The following is a 14,092-nucleotide window of genomic DNA, read 5'->3' on the forward strand; positions in this document are numbered from 1 at the left end:
GAACCGCACTCAGAACCGCACTCCAAAGTCTTTTTAGTGAGTCAAATCACCTTTATTAGCATGTGTCCACACATGCTAATAAAGGTGATTTGACTATATACCCCTGCCCTCCTCTAGTCTGACATCCCTATACACTATATACCCCTGCCCTCCTCTAGTCTGACATCCCTATACACTATATACCCCTGCCCTCCTCTAGTCTGACATTCCTATACACTATATACCCCTACACTCCTCTAGTCTGACATCCCTATACACTATATACCCCTGCCCTCCTCTAGTCTGACATCCCTATACACTATATACCCCTGCCCTCCTCTAGTCTGACATCCCTATACACTATATACCCCTGCCCTCCTCTAGTCTGACATTCCTTCTGTATATAGTATATGCCCCTGCCCTCAGTGTGTACACTATATGCCTCTACCCCATCTAGCCTGGCATTCCTTCCATATATACTATTGGCACCCACTAAACACAATGCTCCGTGCTACATCTCACTTTGCCAACGCCTGATCTTACCCCCTACACGCCTTGTCTCATACCCACTTTCTTTTAGATTGTAAGCTCTTCTATTAAGCAGGGCCCCTTCTCCGTCTTTTGTATTTTATCAGTATCTGGTGGTCCCCAGATACCCCAATGTTTGACACAGGAAGGGACACTGCAATAAGTTACACAAAACCAAGGGGACGGAGGAATAAACAGATATTGGGAAGTTTAGGCAAAACTGGATTTGGGAGAAGTTCCCCTTTAATACCAAAGGTTTAATTTATATTACTGGGCTTTACCATTCCCACCCAGAGAGTAAAACCTGCACCAAGGACTCATGTTACACATTAAAATTTTTATTTAAAAGACAATAAGATAATAAAAAAAAAAGTCAATAAATTATAAAGTTTTTGTCCAGGCCCCACATTTCTTTCCAGGGAAATTACATATAGCAGTCCCAGCTCCTGAATCCACATTTAACAGTTATAATTCCAAAACGGAGGTTCTGGACTCCCACTTGGAAAATTAAAGTAGACCGCAGGGTGCAGGGAATACAAGATGCCCGTGGGAGGCAGAACCAGGTAAAGCAGAGGAGGAGGATGGTGCCCAGCGAGGAAAAGGAGAACGATTTGGTTTGATGGGGTTAATACCCTCCGCAGGTGAAGCTCAGCGATCGAGTGTTTTTTGCACCAACGAGGCGTTTTCTTCCGCGGCACGAGAAACCCGACATAGGGGGCAGATCCGAACACTCGTCCTTCCCAGAAGTCTGGGCCAATTTAGCGGCTTTCAACTCCCTGCAGTCGGGGAAAAGAATGGAAAATATTAGGACCAGAATATTTAACACAGGCGGCTGTTCCTGCTCAATTGCACTTTGTACCCCCAACTCACCTCTCAAGCATGGCCGTCTTGAACTTCTCCACATTGAGCTGTTTCTGGAGCTGGGCCGCCTTCCCAACACAACGTCTCAGCACAGAATTCTTGGCCAGTGATGCAGCCGGGGGTCTCATAACCGGGTCTGGATGAACCAACAGCTACAGAGAAGAGAGTATTATAAATTATATACACAGTATGGCATCTCCCACATGTTTATAACTAATCTGGGGGAGACAAATGCATCCCAAGCTGTACCTTGAGCAGGGCAAGGAAGACGGGAGTCAGCAGCTGGGGAACGTGGGGCAAGTTGCCCTTTCTGATATGGTGCCAACTGTCTTCGTTACAGGGAAGAGGAGCAGCTCCTGCTGCCAGGGCAATGGTTAGACCAAGCGCAAAGATGTCAGCCTTGGGCAGCTGGCTGTAATCCTAAAGCAAAAAAAATAAAAACTTACCCCCAGTACAAAGGGCAAATATTGTCAATTACTAGAAATAATGTACCTCCTGCAGTATCTCGTTGGCCAAGAACCGACTGTCCCCTTCTTCCACCTGGGGGTTAAGTATAGAAGTCACATGACCAAGGTCACCTGCAACAGAGATCTGCATCTTAGCCCTCCAGATATTTCAGAATGCCATACCCCGATTGGCCGAGCTGACAGCCTTATGGGCAACTTTATGCATGTAGCTGGCAGCCAATCACAGCTTTGCCAACAAATATTTTGGGTGACGTTTCCCTTTAACAGTGACTAAAGCCAAGAGGGTCTCCCAATTTCCCCAAGACAAAACAGATTAAGAATTGGCATCAAGCATAAGTTGTGCTGGGCAGGATCATGTAAGGAGGTACTCTTTATATAGAGTCAAGTGTAATTCCCCAACTTGGTCAGTAGGTGGCAGCTAGCCCTAAGGTTGGCCCTTAGTTAGGACATGCCCAAAGTTCCTTGAAGAATGAACAGGACCAGACAACCAATAAGGGTTCAGAGAAGAGCCTCATCTGCTGTAGGACTAGTCATCAGAACCATAGTGCATGTGGAACTGGGCCACAAGGCTAGTATTTTGTCTGGGGTGCCCTTGAAGAATGGACAGGAAAAGACAACCAATAAGGGTTCAGAGTTCTGAGAAGAGCCTCATTGGCCCATCTGCTGTAGGACTAGTCATCGGAACCATAATGTACGTGAAACTGGGCCACAAGGCAAGTGTTTTGTCTGCAGGTGCCCTACATAATCAGTACCCCCAATTTTAACCATTAGTTCTCCTTTAAATATACCAGCCACTTGGCAACCCTGCATGGACTGCTCCTAATCAGGTATGGACATGTACCCACTGGGCAGTGACTTCTGGACCCAACAGAGAACCAGATACCCTATAGTGACATAGGGGTTTATATAGGCCCACAATGCAAACAAGGAATGGTGTGGGGAGTTCTACTGGCCTGGGAAGCATCAAGAAATCCTCTGGTGTTCTGCTAGGCCAGTCCAACAAACACTGGGCTTATAACCAAACCTTTGGGCACAATATAAACAGCCCAAGGCATGGAATACGTTTCTAGGACCCAACAAAGCACAACCCAACGCCCAACCCCCAACCCAACGCCCAACCCAATAAAGCTCAACCCAATAAAGCTCAACCCAATAAAGCTCAACCCAATAAAGCTCAACCCAATAAAGCTCAACCCAATAAAGCTCAACCCAATAAAGCTCAACCCAACTCACCAATCTTATAGAGGACACTGGCAGAGGAGAGGTCATCTTCACCATCGCTCTCTTCCTGACCCAACTCTGTCTGCTTCCGGCAGATAAATATGTTGCCTGTGACGGGGAAAAGGAGACAAAATGTCTTGCTGAGCAGAAACCATTTCACATCCAGAATTATTCCGCTAGTGATCTCCCTCATCCTACAATTTTTTTCCTGCTGCAAAACACTAACCCAATACTAACCACAGCAACAACTGGTTGTTTAATGGTTAGATTAAGGGAGCAAGTCTGTTCTCTTCTGAACCAGCAGTTTGTTAATGCCAGCAGGCTTAGCCGTTTGCAGCAGGAAAAAAAAGGAAAATGTTGGGGGGGGAGGGAGAACCAGAACCCAGTGTCCCTTTATGTAGTTCATTCTCAAGATACCAACTTGGCTTGATGTCCATGTGCACCAGCCCAGAGCCGTGGATGTACTTCAGGCCCATGGACACTTGTAGAAGGATCTCCTTCAGCTCCTGCTCCAGCACAAACTGTCCCTCCTTGTTATTGTCCACGATCAGGTCCTGCAGGCTGCCACCTAGAGGAACCACCATGCATTACTCCAGGAGAAGGTGGAATTAAGGGGAGGAGTTAACACCCTTCATGTATTCGGTTGCATGACTGGCAGTTGCAGATTCTACTCCCTCTATAATTACATTCCATATTCATTATCTCTCCAGACTGAGGCCTCACCATTGCAGTATTCATTCTGTATGATCATGTGATCATCCTCTGCCCATGCGGAGTAATAACGCACGACGTGGGGGTGGTGACCCAGAACCGCGTGAGCGTACACTTCTCTCAACGCCAGCTGCCTGCAGGTTGGAAGCAAATGCCACATTATTGCTGTGAACGCAGCCAAGTTAAAGCCCCAACCTGTGACCCCCAATTGTTGAACTATAACTCCCAGGGGCTGCTGGGATATCCTGCACTTGCCCCTTCCATTTACCCAGCCACTCACTCATCTGTGGAGCCAGCCAACGGCTTCTTGGAGCGTTTAATGGCGTAGAAACATCCATCCAGTCGCTTTACGCACTTGAAAACCGACCCAAACTCCCCCGCGCCGATCTTCTCTATCTCCAGGAATTCCGTCTTGTAGCGAGACCCCATGTTGGTCTCCCGTAACACAAATCTCTGGAGAGGAGGGGGCAACGGATTAGGCACATTATAAGGTTACCAGCAAGATTAACAGAGATGCACATATTCAATAAACTCTGCATATAACCCTGAGATTAGTAATGTGCATGATCTGCCATTAAGGATCCTGTATTCTTTCTGAATCATTAGAACTCAAGACCAGGTCAGGCTTTTGCTCCTCTCACCCACTGGGCCCGTTTCCCTTATTGGAGATTCTCTGAATGTGATGGTATGAAATTGGCTGAAACAGGAGTTGCAGTTGGTCAATGTAACAATATTGCAAGTTGCATTGGGTAATTGTTGCAATAGTAACACAAGCAAAGGTAGTTAAAACTCTTACACCAGCTTTGTCTGTCTGAATAATGAAAGGAGGGTTACTGGATGGCGATGAATGCTGCTTGTCTGTGGTCCAACAACCACCACCACCTCTGATCAAACATAAAGGAGAAATACTCCTAAATCTGCTCAAGTGCACCCCCCATAGCCTTAATCTGCACAGATGGACCAACTACAACGATGCATTGGTGTAACTAGAAGCTTCTTAATTTTAGACCCCCAACATATTCAGAGGTTGCACCGTTTAACCAATAAATGTTAAATCACTCATTTATTAGGGTCTCATGGGGCCGCCTATACCTCCTAGGCCCCTCTGCAGCCTCAGGGTCTGCTTCCTCTGTAGTTACGCCCCTGCTACAAGGAGCAGAAGTTTCTCTTACACCGTGTTCAGCACCAATACATCTTAAGGGGGTTTCATGGCTCAGGCACTTTATACCTTAGACTGGAAAACTGCCGGATGTTCCTTCTCCGCATATTTCATCTGGCGATCAGTTCTGAATGGGAGGATGAGAGAATATACATTAGTACAGATGGGAAAAAGCCAGGGCACAAATAAGCACTCACCCCAAATCACCCCCTAACTGACCTTCAGACTGGGCCCCCTTAGCTCATAACAAGGTTACAGATATATAGAAACATTGGGGTGTCACCCTGCTATAGTTCCAGGGGTACCCAGGGTACAAATAAACACTCACCCCAAATCTCCCCCTAACTGGCCTTCAGACTGGGCCCCCTTAGCTCATAACAAGGTTACAGATATATAGAAACATTGGGGTAACAGTCACCCTGCTATAGTTCCAGGGGTACCCAGGGCACAAATAAACACTCACCCCAAATCTCCCCCTAACTGACCTTCAGACTGGGCCCCCTTAGCACATAACAAGGTTACAGATATATAGAAACATTGGGGTGTCACCCTGCTATAGTTCCAGGGGTACCCAGGGTACAAATAAACACTCACCCCAAATCTTCTCCTAACTGGCCTTCAGACTGGACCCCCTTAGCTCAAAACAAGGTTACAGATATATAGAAACATTGGGGTGTCACCCAGCTATAGTTCTAGGGGTATCCAGGGTACAAATAAACACTCACCCCAAATCTCCCCCTAACTGGCCTTCAGACTGGGCCCCCTTAGCTCATAACAAGGTTACAGATATATAGAAACATTGGGGTGTCACCCTGCTATAGTTCCAGGGGTACCCAGGGTACAAATAAGCACTCACACAAAATCTCCCCCTAACTGGGGTTCAGACTGGGCCCCTTAGCTCATAACAAGGTTACAGATATATAGAAACATTGGGGTAACAGTCACCCTGCTATAGTTCCAGGGGTACCCAGGGTACAAATAAGCACTCACCCCAAATCTCCCCCTAACTGGCCTTCAGACTGGGCCCCCTTAGCTCATAACAAGGTTACAGATATATAGAAACATTGGGGTAACAGTCACCCTGCTATAGTTCCAGGGGTAACCAGGGTACAAATAAACACTCACCCCAAATCTCCCCCTAACTGACCTTCAGACTGGGCCCCCTTAGCTCATAACAAGGTTACAGATATATAGAAACATTGGGGTAACAGTCACCCTGCTATAGTTCCAGGGGTACCCAGGGTACAAATAAGCACTCACCCCAAATCTCCCCCTAACTGACCTTCAGGCTGGGCCCCCTTAGCTCATAACAAGGTTACAGATATATAGAAACATTGGGGTGTCACTCTGCTATAGTTCCAGGGGTACCCAGGGTACAAATAAACACTCACCCAAAATCTCCCCCTAACTGACCTTCAGACTGGGCCCCTTTAACTTGAGATGTGTAGCCAGACAGGGAACCCACAAAGCTGCAGACCTGGCTTTTCCAGTCCCAATTGCCACATTCACTTGCTTCTGCAGCAAGAGGGATTATTTAGCTTGGAGGCAGCTAAACTGCACATTATCCTGTAATTAGGGCAATTAGCTCAGATATCTTGCCCAGACCTACTTCTTGCAACACTTTCCTTGTGCTACCGGCCCTTTAAGTATAAATCCTCTACCATTATTCACCACTAGATGGCAGCAGCAACAGTCTCACAATTAAAGGAAGTTCTCAGGAGATGGGATTAAGGCGGCCATAGACGCACTGATAGTGTATGAACATTTTTCTTACAATATTTGGAGTGTAAACAGTGGGAGACGAGCCTATAGATATCGGCAGAAGACTTGGATATCGGCTGGCCCTTTTGATGGCATCAGAACATCGGCCATTGTTAGTGCTGAATAGTCAGATACAGGTAGAATTCTATTGTTTCTACATCTGACCATTCCCCTCTACACGTGTGTATTGAAATGAACAATCTTTTCCAGGAAAGATCTTAAAGGGATACTGTCATGGGGAAAAAAAATTTTTTCAAAATGAATCCGTTAATAGTGTTGCTCCAGCAGAATTCTGTACTGAAATCCATTTCTCAAAAGCGCAAACACATTTTTTTATATTCAATTTTGAAATCTGACATGGGGCTAGACATTTTGTCAATTTCCCAGCTGCCCCAAGTCATGTGACTTGTGCTCTGATAAACTTCAATCACTCTTTACTGCTTTACTGCAAGTTGGAGTGATATCACCCCCCTCCCTTTCCCCCCCAGCAGCCAAACAAAAGAACAATGGGAAGGTAACCAGATAACAGCTCCCTAACACAAGATAACAGCTGCCTGGTAGATCTAAGAACAACACTCAATAGTAAAAACCCATGTCCCACTGAGACACATTCAGTTACATTGAGAAGGAAAAACAGCAGCCTGCCAGAAAGCATTTCTCTCCTAACGTGCAGGCACAAGTCACATGACCAGGGGCAGCTGGGAAATTGACAAAATGTCTAGCCCCATGTCAGATTTCAAAATTGAATATAATAAAATCTGTTTGCTCTTTTGAAAAATGGATTACAGTGCAGAATTCTGCTGGAGCAGCTCTATTAACTGATTCATTTTGAAAAAAAAATTTTTCCCATGACAGTATCCCTTTAATAGTAATGTTTATGGTCTCCTGCATTATACAGTGATGCTAAAGGGAGGGCCCAGCTCTGATAAACAGATAAGTCTATTTACTGACACTCAAGAGGAAATAACCTTTCAACTATATTTCCTTTACAGATAAGGTACAGGTTATGGGACTGCCCAATGTTTTGCAACCGAGCTACCAACAGTCACCCTGCTATAGTTCCAGGGGTACAAATAAGCACTCACCCCAAATCTCCCCCTAACTGACCTTCAGACTGGGCCCCCTTAGCTCATAACAAGGTTACAGATATATAGAAACATTGGGGTGTCACCCTGCTATAGTTCCAGGGGTACCCAGGGTACAAATAATTACTCACCCCAAATCTCCCCCTAACTGACCTTCAGACTGGGCCCCCTTAGCTCATAACAAGGTTACAGATATATAGAAACATTGGGGTAACAGTCACCCTGTTATAGTTCCAGGGGTACCCAGGGTACAAATAATCACTCACCCCAAAACTCCTCCTAACTGACCTTCAGACTGGGCCCCCTTAGCTCATAACAAGGTTACAGATATATAGAAACATTGGGATGTCACCCTGCTATAGTTCCAGGGGTACCCAGGGCACAAATAAGCACTCACCCCAAATCTCCCCCTAACTGACCTTCAGGCTGGGCCCCCTTAGCTCATAACAAGGTTACAGATATATAGAAACATTGGGGTGTCACCCTGCTATAGTTCCAGGGGTACCAGGGTACAAATAAACACTCACCCCAAATCTCCCCCTAACTGACCTTCAGACTGGGCCCCCTTAGCTCATAACAAGGTTACAGATATATAGAAACATTGGGGTGTCACCCTGCTATAGTTCCAGGGGTACCCAGGGTACAAATAAGCACTCACCCCAAATCTCCCCCTAACTGACCATCAGACTGGGCCCCTTAGCTCATAACAAGGTTACAGATATATAGAAACATTGGGGTGTCACCCTGCTATAGTTCCAGGGGTACCAGGGTACAAATAAGCACTCACCCCAAATCTCCCCCTAACTGACCATCAGACTGGGCCCCTTAGCTCATAACAAGGTTACAGATATATAGAAACATTGGGGTGTCACCCTGCTATAGTTCCAGGGGTACCCAGGGTACAAATAAGCACTCACCCCAAATCTCCCCCTAACTGACCTTCAGACTGGGCCCCTTAGCTCATAACAAGGTTACAGATATATAGAAACATTGGGGTGTCACCCTGCTATAGTTCCAGGGGTACCCAGGGTACAAATAAGCACTCACCCCAAATCTCCCCCTAACGGACCTTCAGACTGGGCCCCCTTAGCTCATAACAAGGTTACAGATATATAGAAACATTGGGGTAACAGTCACCCTGCTATAGTTCCAGGGGTACCCAGGGTACAAATAAGCACTCACCCCAAATCTCCCCCTAACTGGCCTTCAGACTGGGCTCCCTTAGCTCATAACAAGGTTACAGATATATAGAAACATTGGGGTAACAGTCACCCTGCTATAGTTCCAGGGGTACAAATAAGCACTCACCCCAAATCTCCCCCTAACGGACCTTCAGACTGGGCCCCTTAGCTCATAACAAGGTTACAGATATATAGAAACATTGGGGTAACAGTCACCCTGCTATAGTTCCAGGGGTACCCAGGGCACAAAAACATTCACCCCAAATCTCCCCCTAACTGACCTTCAGACTGGGCCCCCTTAGCTCATAACAAGGTTACAGATATATAGAAACATTGGGGTGTCACCCTGCTATAGTTCCAGGGGTACCCAGGGTACAAATAAACACTCAACCCAAATCTCCCCCTAACTGACCTTCAGACTGGGCCCCTTAGCTCATAAAGGTTACAGATATATAGAAACATTGGGGTGTCACCCTGCTATAGTTCCAGGGGTACCCAGGGTACAAATAAGCACTCACCCCAAATCTCCCCCTAACGGACCTTCAGACTGGGCCCCTTAGCTCATAACAAGGTTACAGATATATAGAAACATTGGGGTAACAGTCACCCTGCTATAGTTCCAGGGGTACCCAGGTACAAATAAGCACTCACCCCAAATCTCCCCCTAACTGGCCTTCAGACTGGGCCCCTTAGCTCATAACAAGGTTACAGATATATAGAAACATTGGGGTGTCACCCTGCTATAGTTCCAGGGGTACCCAGGGTACAAATAAGCACTCACCCCAAATCTCCCCCTAACGGACCTTCAGACTGGGCCCCCTTAGCTCATAACAAGGTTACAGATATATAGAAACATTGGGGTGTCACCCTGCTATAGTTCCAGGGGTACCCAGGGCACAAATAATCACTCGCCCCAAATCTCCCCCTAACTGACCTTCAGACTGGGCCCCCTTAGCTCATAACAAGGTTACAGATATATAGAAACATTGGGGTGTCACCCTGCTATAGTTCCAGGGGTACCCAGGGTACAAATAAACACTCACCCCAAATCTCCCCCTAACTGACCTTCAGACTGGGCCCCCTTAGCTCATAACAAGGTTACAGATATATAGAAACATTGGGGTGTCACCCTGCTATAGTTCCAGGGGTACCCAGGGTACAAATAATCACTCACCCCAAATATCCCCCTAACTGGGGTTCAGACTGGGCCCCCCTAGAGCCCACATTTTGGAGCCACTAACCTGCAGTCATCCTCAGGCCTCTCCTTCCTCTTCCCATTGGGTTGGAAGTGGGTTTGTCGGTAGGATTCAGGGGTGAAGGGGTTGATATTGACCAGAGAGGGGTCGTCCAGTTCTGCCCCAGTTCCAGCCACAAAACGAAGGAGTCTTTGGCCCCTGCAGTGAACGCGGGACCCCGGAGAGGGAAGCGTTTTGTACAAAAGGCTCTGAAATCAGAAGTTAGTCGGAGTCACAGGGTTAGATACACAAGTGGATGGGACTTGTTCCACCCATTAAGCTCCAGTTAAAGGATAAGTAAACCTTTAAAATAAGTGAATGTAAAATTGATGAGAGTGCTATTCTAAGCACTTTTGCCATTTACATTCATTATTTTGTTTTTATTCCAAGATATTAAGGGATACATGTACTGTTAATATGAATGAATTTAGTTACAACAGCGCCACCTGCTGGTCAGTTTCCCACCAGTCTGACCAGCAAGTAGTCAGGGAAGTTGTCAGGAGAAAGAAAGAGGCCGATGTTCTTCTGCTTAGGAAAGATGTGAGAACGGTTTCTAATTTTATTCCTAAGCAGAAGAACATCAGCCTCTTTCTTTCTCCTGACAACTTCCTTGACTACTTGCTGGTCAGACTGGTGGGAAACTGACCAGCAGGTGGCGCTGTTGTAACAAAATTCATTCATATTAACAGCACATGTATCCCTTAATATCTTGGAATTAAAAACTAAATAATGAATGTACATTGGAGAAGTGCTTAGAATATCCCCCTCATCAGTTTTACTTTGACTTATTTTAAAGGTTAACTTATCCTTTAATTTGATCATTACCTTTGGGGTATAAGGGGTGTCACAGAGCTTGAGCTTCTTCCATGTGCTGTAATGAAGGGGGGTACCAGGGCATTCAGCCCCCACACTTGGGTCGGGCGAGTAGTCGCTACTTGGGCTCAGCTCTTGAGTAGGAGAAAGTTCCCTCTCGTTCCTCTGGGGGGTGATGGGGAAGGGGCAGTTATTGGTCCTCCAGGAACTCACGGGACTCCCCTTCTGGGGACCTTCATTAATCCCATTGCTCAGACCATCCTCTTCGTCACTGCTGGAGAAATCCAAGCGCTGGACTAACCCGCCTCCGCATGACATGGCCGTCCTCATTGCCGACACCTGGGTAACTAAGGAAAGGGACATCGGATACGGTTTTACATTCTAAACAACGGCCCTAGCTAGGGCTATATAACCAGGTCCTGTAACCCATAGCAACTAGCAGTTTGCCTTTGTCTAACCGCACAAGTTAACTGCTGGTTGCTATGGGTTACTAGACCAGGGAACACTTGTTAAAGGACTGGGGTTTTAGGGGTACACAGATTTCGACTGCACCGAGACCATTAGTTGCAGTAACATTTCTTACGAGTTTCAGGCAAGGCTGGAATTTCCCATAGGGCTAATAGAACAGCGCCCCCATCACTTGTTCTACAGATAAAACACTGATACTTGAAATGGAACATGGGGCGACCCTTAACCCTTTAGTGCCAATGACATTTCACACTCCCATTTTTTATTATATAGGGGGGAGTTCATTTCTAACACTCTCCCCCCTTATAACTCATTAAGCAATGCCTCCCCCCTCCCCTAATACTCATGGATCAGTCTTATACATATAAAGCCTTCTGCCGCTGAACTACAGCTCCCCCGTTACCTCAACTACAGCTCCCAGCGTCCGTTACCTCAACTACAGCTCCCCCGTTACCTCAACTACAGCTCCCAGCATCCCCGTTACCTCAACTACAGCTCCCAGCGTCCCCGTTACCTCAACTACAGCTCCCAGCGTCCCCGTTACCTCAACTACAGCTCCCAGCGTCCCCGTTACCTCAACTACAGCTCCCAGCGTCCCCGTTACCTCAACTACAGCTCCCAGCGTCCCCGTTACCTCAACTACAGCTCCCCCGTTACCTCAACTACAGCGTCCCCGTTACCTCAACTACAGCGTCCCCGTTACCTCAACTACAGCTCCCAGCGTCCCCGTTACCTCAACTACAGCTCCCAGCGTCCCCGTTACCTCAACTACAGCTCCCCCGTTACCTCAACTACAGCGTCCCCGTTACCTCAACTACAGCGTCCCCGTTACCTCAACTACAGCTCCCAGCGTCCCCGTTACCTCAACTACAGCTCCCAGCGTCCCCGTTACCTCAACTACAGCTCCCCCGTTACCTCAACTACAGCTCCCAGCGTCCCCGTTAACTCAACTACAGCTCCCAGCGTCCCCGTTAACTCAACTACAGCTCCCAGCGTCCCCGTTAACTCAACTACAGCTCCCAGCGTCCCCGTTAACTCAACTACAGCTCCCAGCGTCCCCGTTAACTCAACTACAGCTCCCAGCGTCTGTTAACTCAACTACAGCTCCCAGCGTCCCTGTTAACTCAACTACAGCTCCCAGCGTCTCTGTTAACTCAACTACAGCTCCCAGCGTCTCTGTTAACTCAAACTACAGCTCCCAGCGTCCCCGTTACCTCAACTACAGCTCCCAGCGTCCCTGTTAACTCAACTACAGCTCCCAGCACATAAATGTAAAGTTTGAGCATCTGGAAAACCACAAAGCAATATAGGTCTCCTTTCATAATTAGGGTTAATACATTACAAGAGAAATAAGGAGATTAAATGTCTATTAAGTCAACCGCCCTCAGAATCAGAGCAGAAAGGCCTAGACTCCCCAATAATATCCACCCAATAATAATGTTCAGTTCTCTATTGGTGCCCTCCCATCTAGACACAGAGGACGCTGGGAGTTGTAGTGCAACAGTTGGAAAGTAACAGGTTATTTATACGTCTCTATGGCCCAGGACTTGGGTCTGATTTCATAGTAACACAGAGGAGATAAACACACAACAATCCCTTATCTCCTCTCACTATAAACAAAGCCTCACCTTTACCTCTGGATTAACAACAGGTCATTCCCACAAACATCCTGTAACTGCAACTCCCTGCAGGGCCCCTACTTATCAGTTATAGGAGGGACTCGCTCCCCAGTTAATCCTCTATATACTCACCAGATGCTACTCATGGGCCTCTCACACCTGCTAATTACTCACTATTCTCACCTGTCTCCCCTCCCCCAGCTAATTAACTCTTGCATGGCCTGCTAACTGCCAACCTCCCTATACTGAAGAGTAAAATTGTCTTTATTTCTCATCCTACTTCAGATATATAATGTCAGCTCGTTGCTAAGGCTGTTAATCACAGTAACAACCAACTGTGCAACTGAAAAATCATCCTACCCTGCACCTAGGGTTGCCACCTATTCTGGAAAAAAATACTGGCCTTCCTATATATTTATCTTTATTCCCTATTAATAACATTGGGATCACTGACCTTCCTATATATTTATCTTTATTCCCTATTAATAACATTGGGATCACTGACCTTCCTATATATTTATCTTCATTCCCTATTAATAACATTGGGATCACTGGCCTTCCTATATATTTATCTTTATTCCCTATTAATAACATTGGGATCACTGGCCTTCCTATATATTTATCTTTATTCCCTATTAATAACATTGGGATCACTGACCTTCCTATATATTTATCTTTATTCCCTATTAATAACATTGGGATCACTGACCTTCCTATATATTTATCTTTATTCCCTATTAATAACATTGGGATCACTGGTCTTCTTATATATTTATCTTTATTCCTTATTAATAACATTGGGATCATATCACTGACCTTCCTATATATTTATCTTTATTCCCTATTAATAACATTGGGATCACTGACCTTCCTATATATTTATCTTTATTACTTATTAATAACATTGGGATCAACCATCATTTTTACCAGCCAAGTGGCAACTCTACCTGCATTACTCTGGGCTCTGCTGCAGTTTAGCACCTACTTAGAGTCAGGGAGTGAAA

General features: G+C 46.2%; 1 protein-coding gene across 2 annotated transcripts; it reads right to left on the minus strand.

The window, feature by feature from the left end:
• Positions 1 to 829: 829 nt before the first annotated feature.
• Positions 830 to 13,236, minus strand: wee2.L (WEE2 oocyte meiosis inhibiting kinase L homeolog). 2 transcript variants are annotated; one of them, XM_041585000.1, is made up of 12 exons: positions 13,098 to 13,236; positions 11,014 to 11,348; positions 10,195 to 10,397; positions 4,996 to 5,053; positions 4,048 to 4,220; positions 3,780 to 3,901; positions 3,478 to 3,624; positions 3,069 to 3,164; positions 1,861 to 1,946; positions 1,618 to 1,788; positions 1,378 to 1,520; positions 830 to 1,283 (listed from the first exon to the last, which is right to left on the minus strand). In XM_041585000.1, exons 2-12 carry the CDS (start codon positions 11,329 to 11,331, stop codon positions 1,133 to 1,135), a joined length of 1,668 nt encoding a protein of 555 aa, XP_041440934.1. In that variant the 5' UTR covers positions 11,332 to 11,348; positions 13,098 to 13,236; the 3' UTR covers positions 830 to 1,132.
• Positions 13,237 to 14,092: the final 856 nt, after the last annotated feature.

Source organism: Xenopus laevis, chromosome 3L, assembly GCF_017654675.1.
Source record: "Xenopus laevis strain J_2021 chromosome 3L, Xenopus_laevis_v10.1, whole genome shotgun sequence".
Lineage (NCBI taxonomy): Eukaryota > Metazoa > Chordata > Amphibia > Anura > Pipidae > Xenopus > Xenopus laevis.

Excerpts from the sequence above, each read along its gene's own strand:
- wee2.L (XM_041585000.1), bottom strand. The coding sequence starts at position 11,331 with ATGAGGACGGCCATGTCATGCGGAGGCGGGTTAGTCCAGCGCTTGGAT. Across the intron at positions 4,221-4,995 it reads CGGCAGTTTTCCAGTCTAAG|AGATTTGTGTTACGGGAGAC; the intron begins GTATAAAGTGCC and ends CCTCCTCTCCAG. Across the intron at positions 1,521-1,617 it reads TCTTCCTTGCCCTGCTCAAG|CTGTTGGTTCATCCAGACCC; the intron begins GTACAGCTTGGG and ends TCTTCTCTGTAG.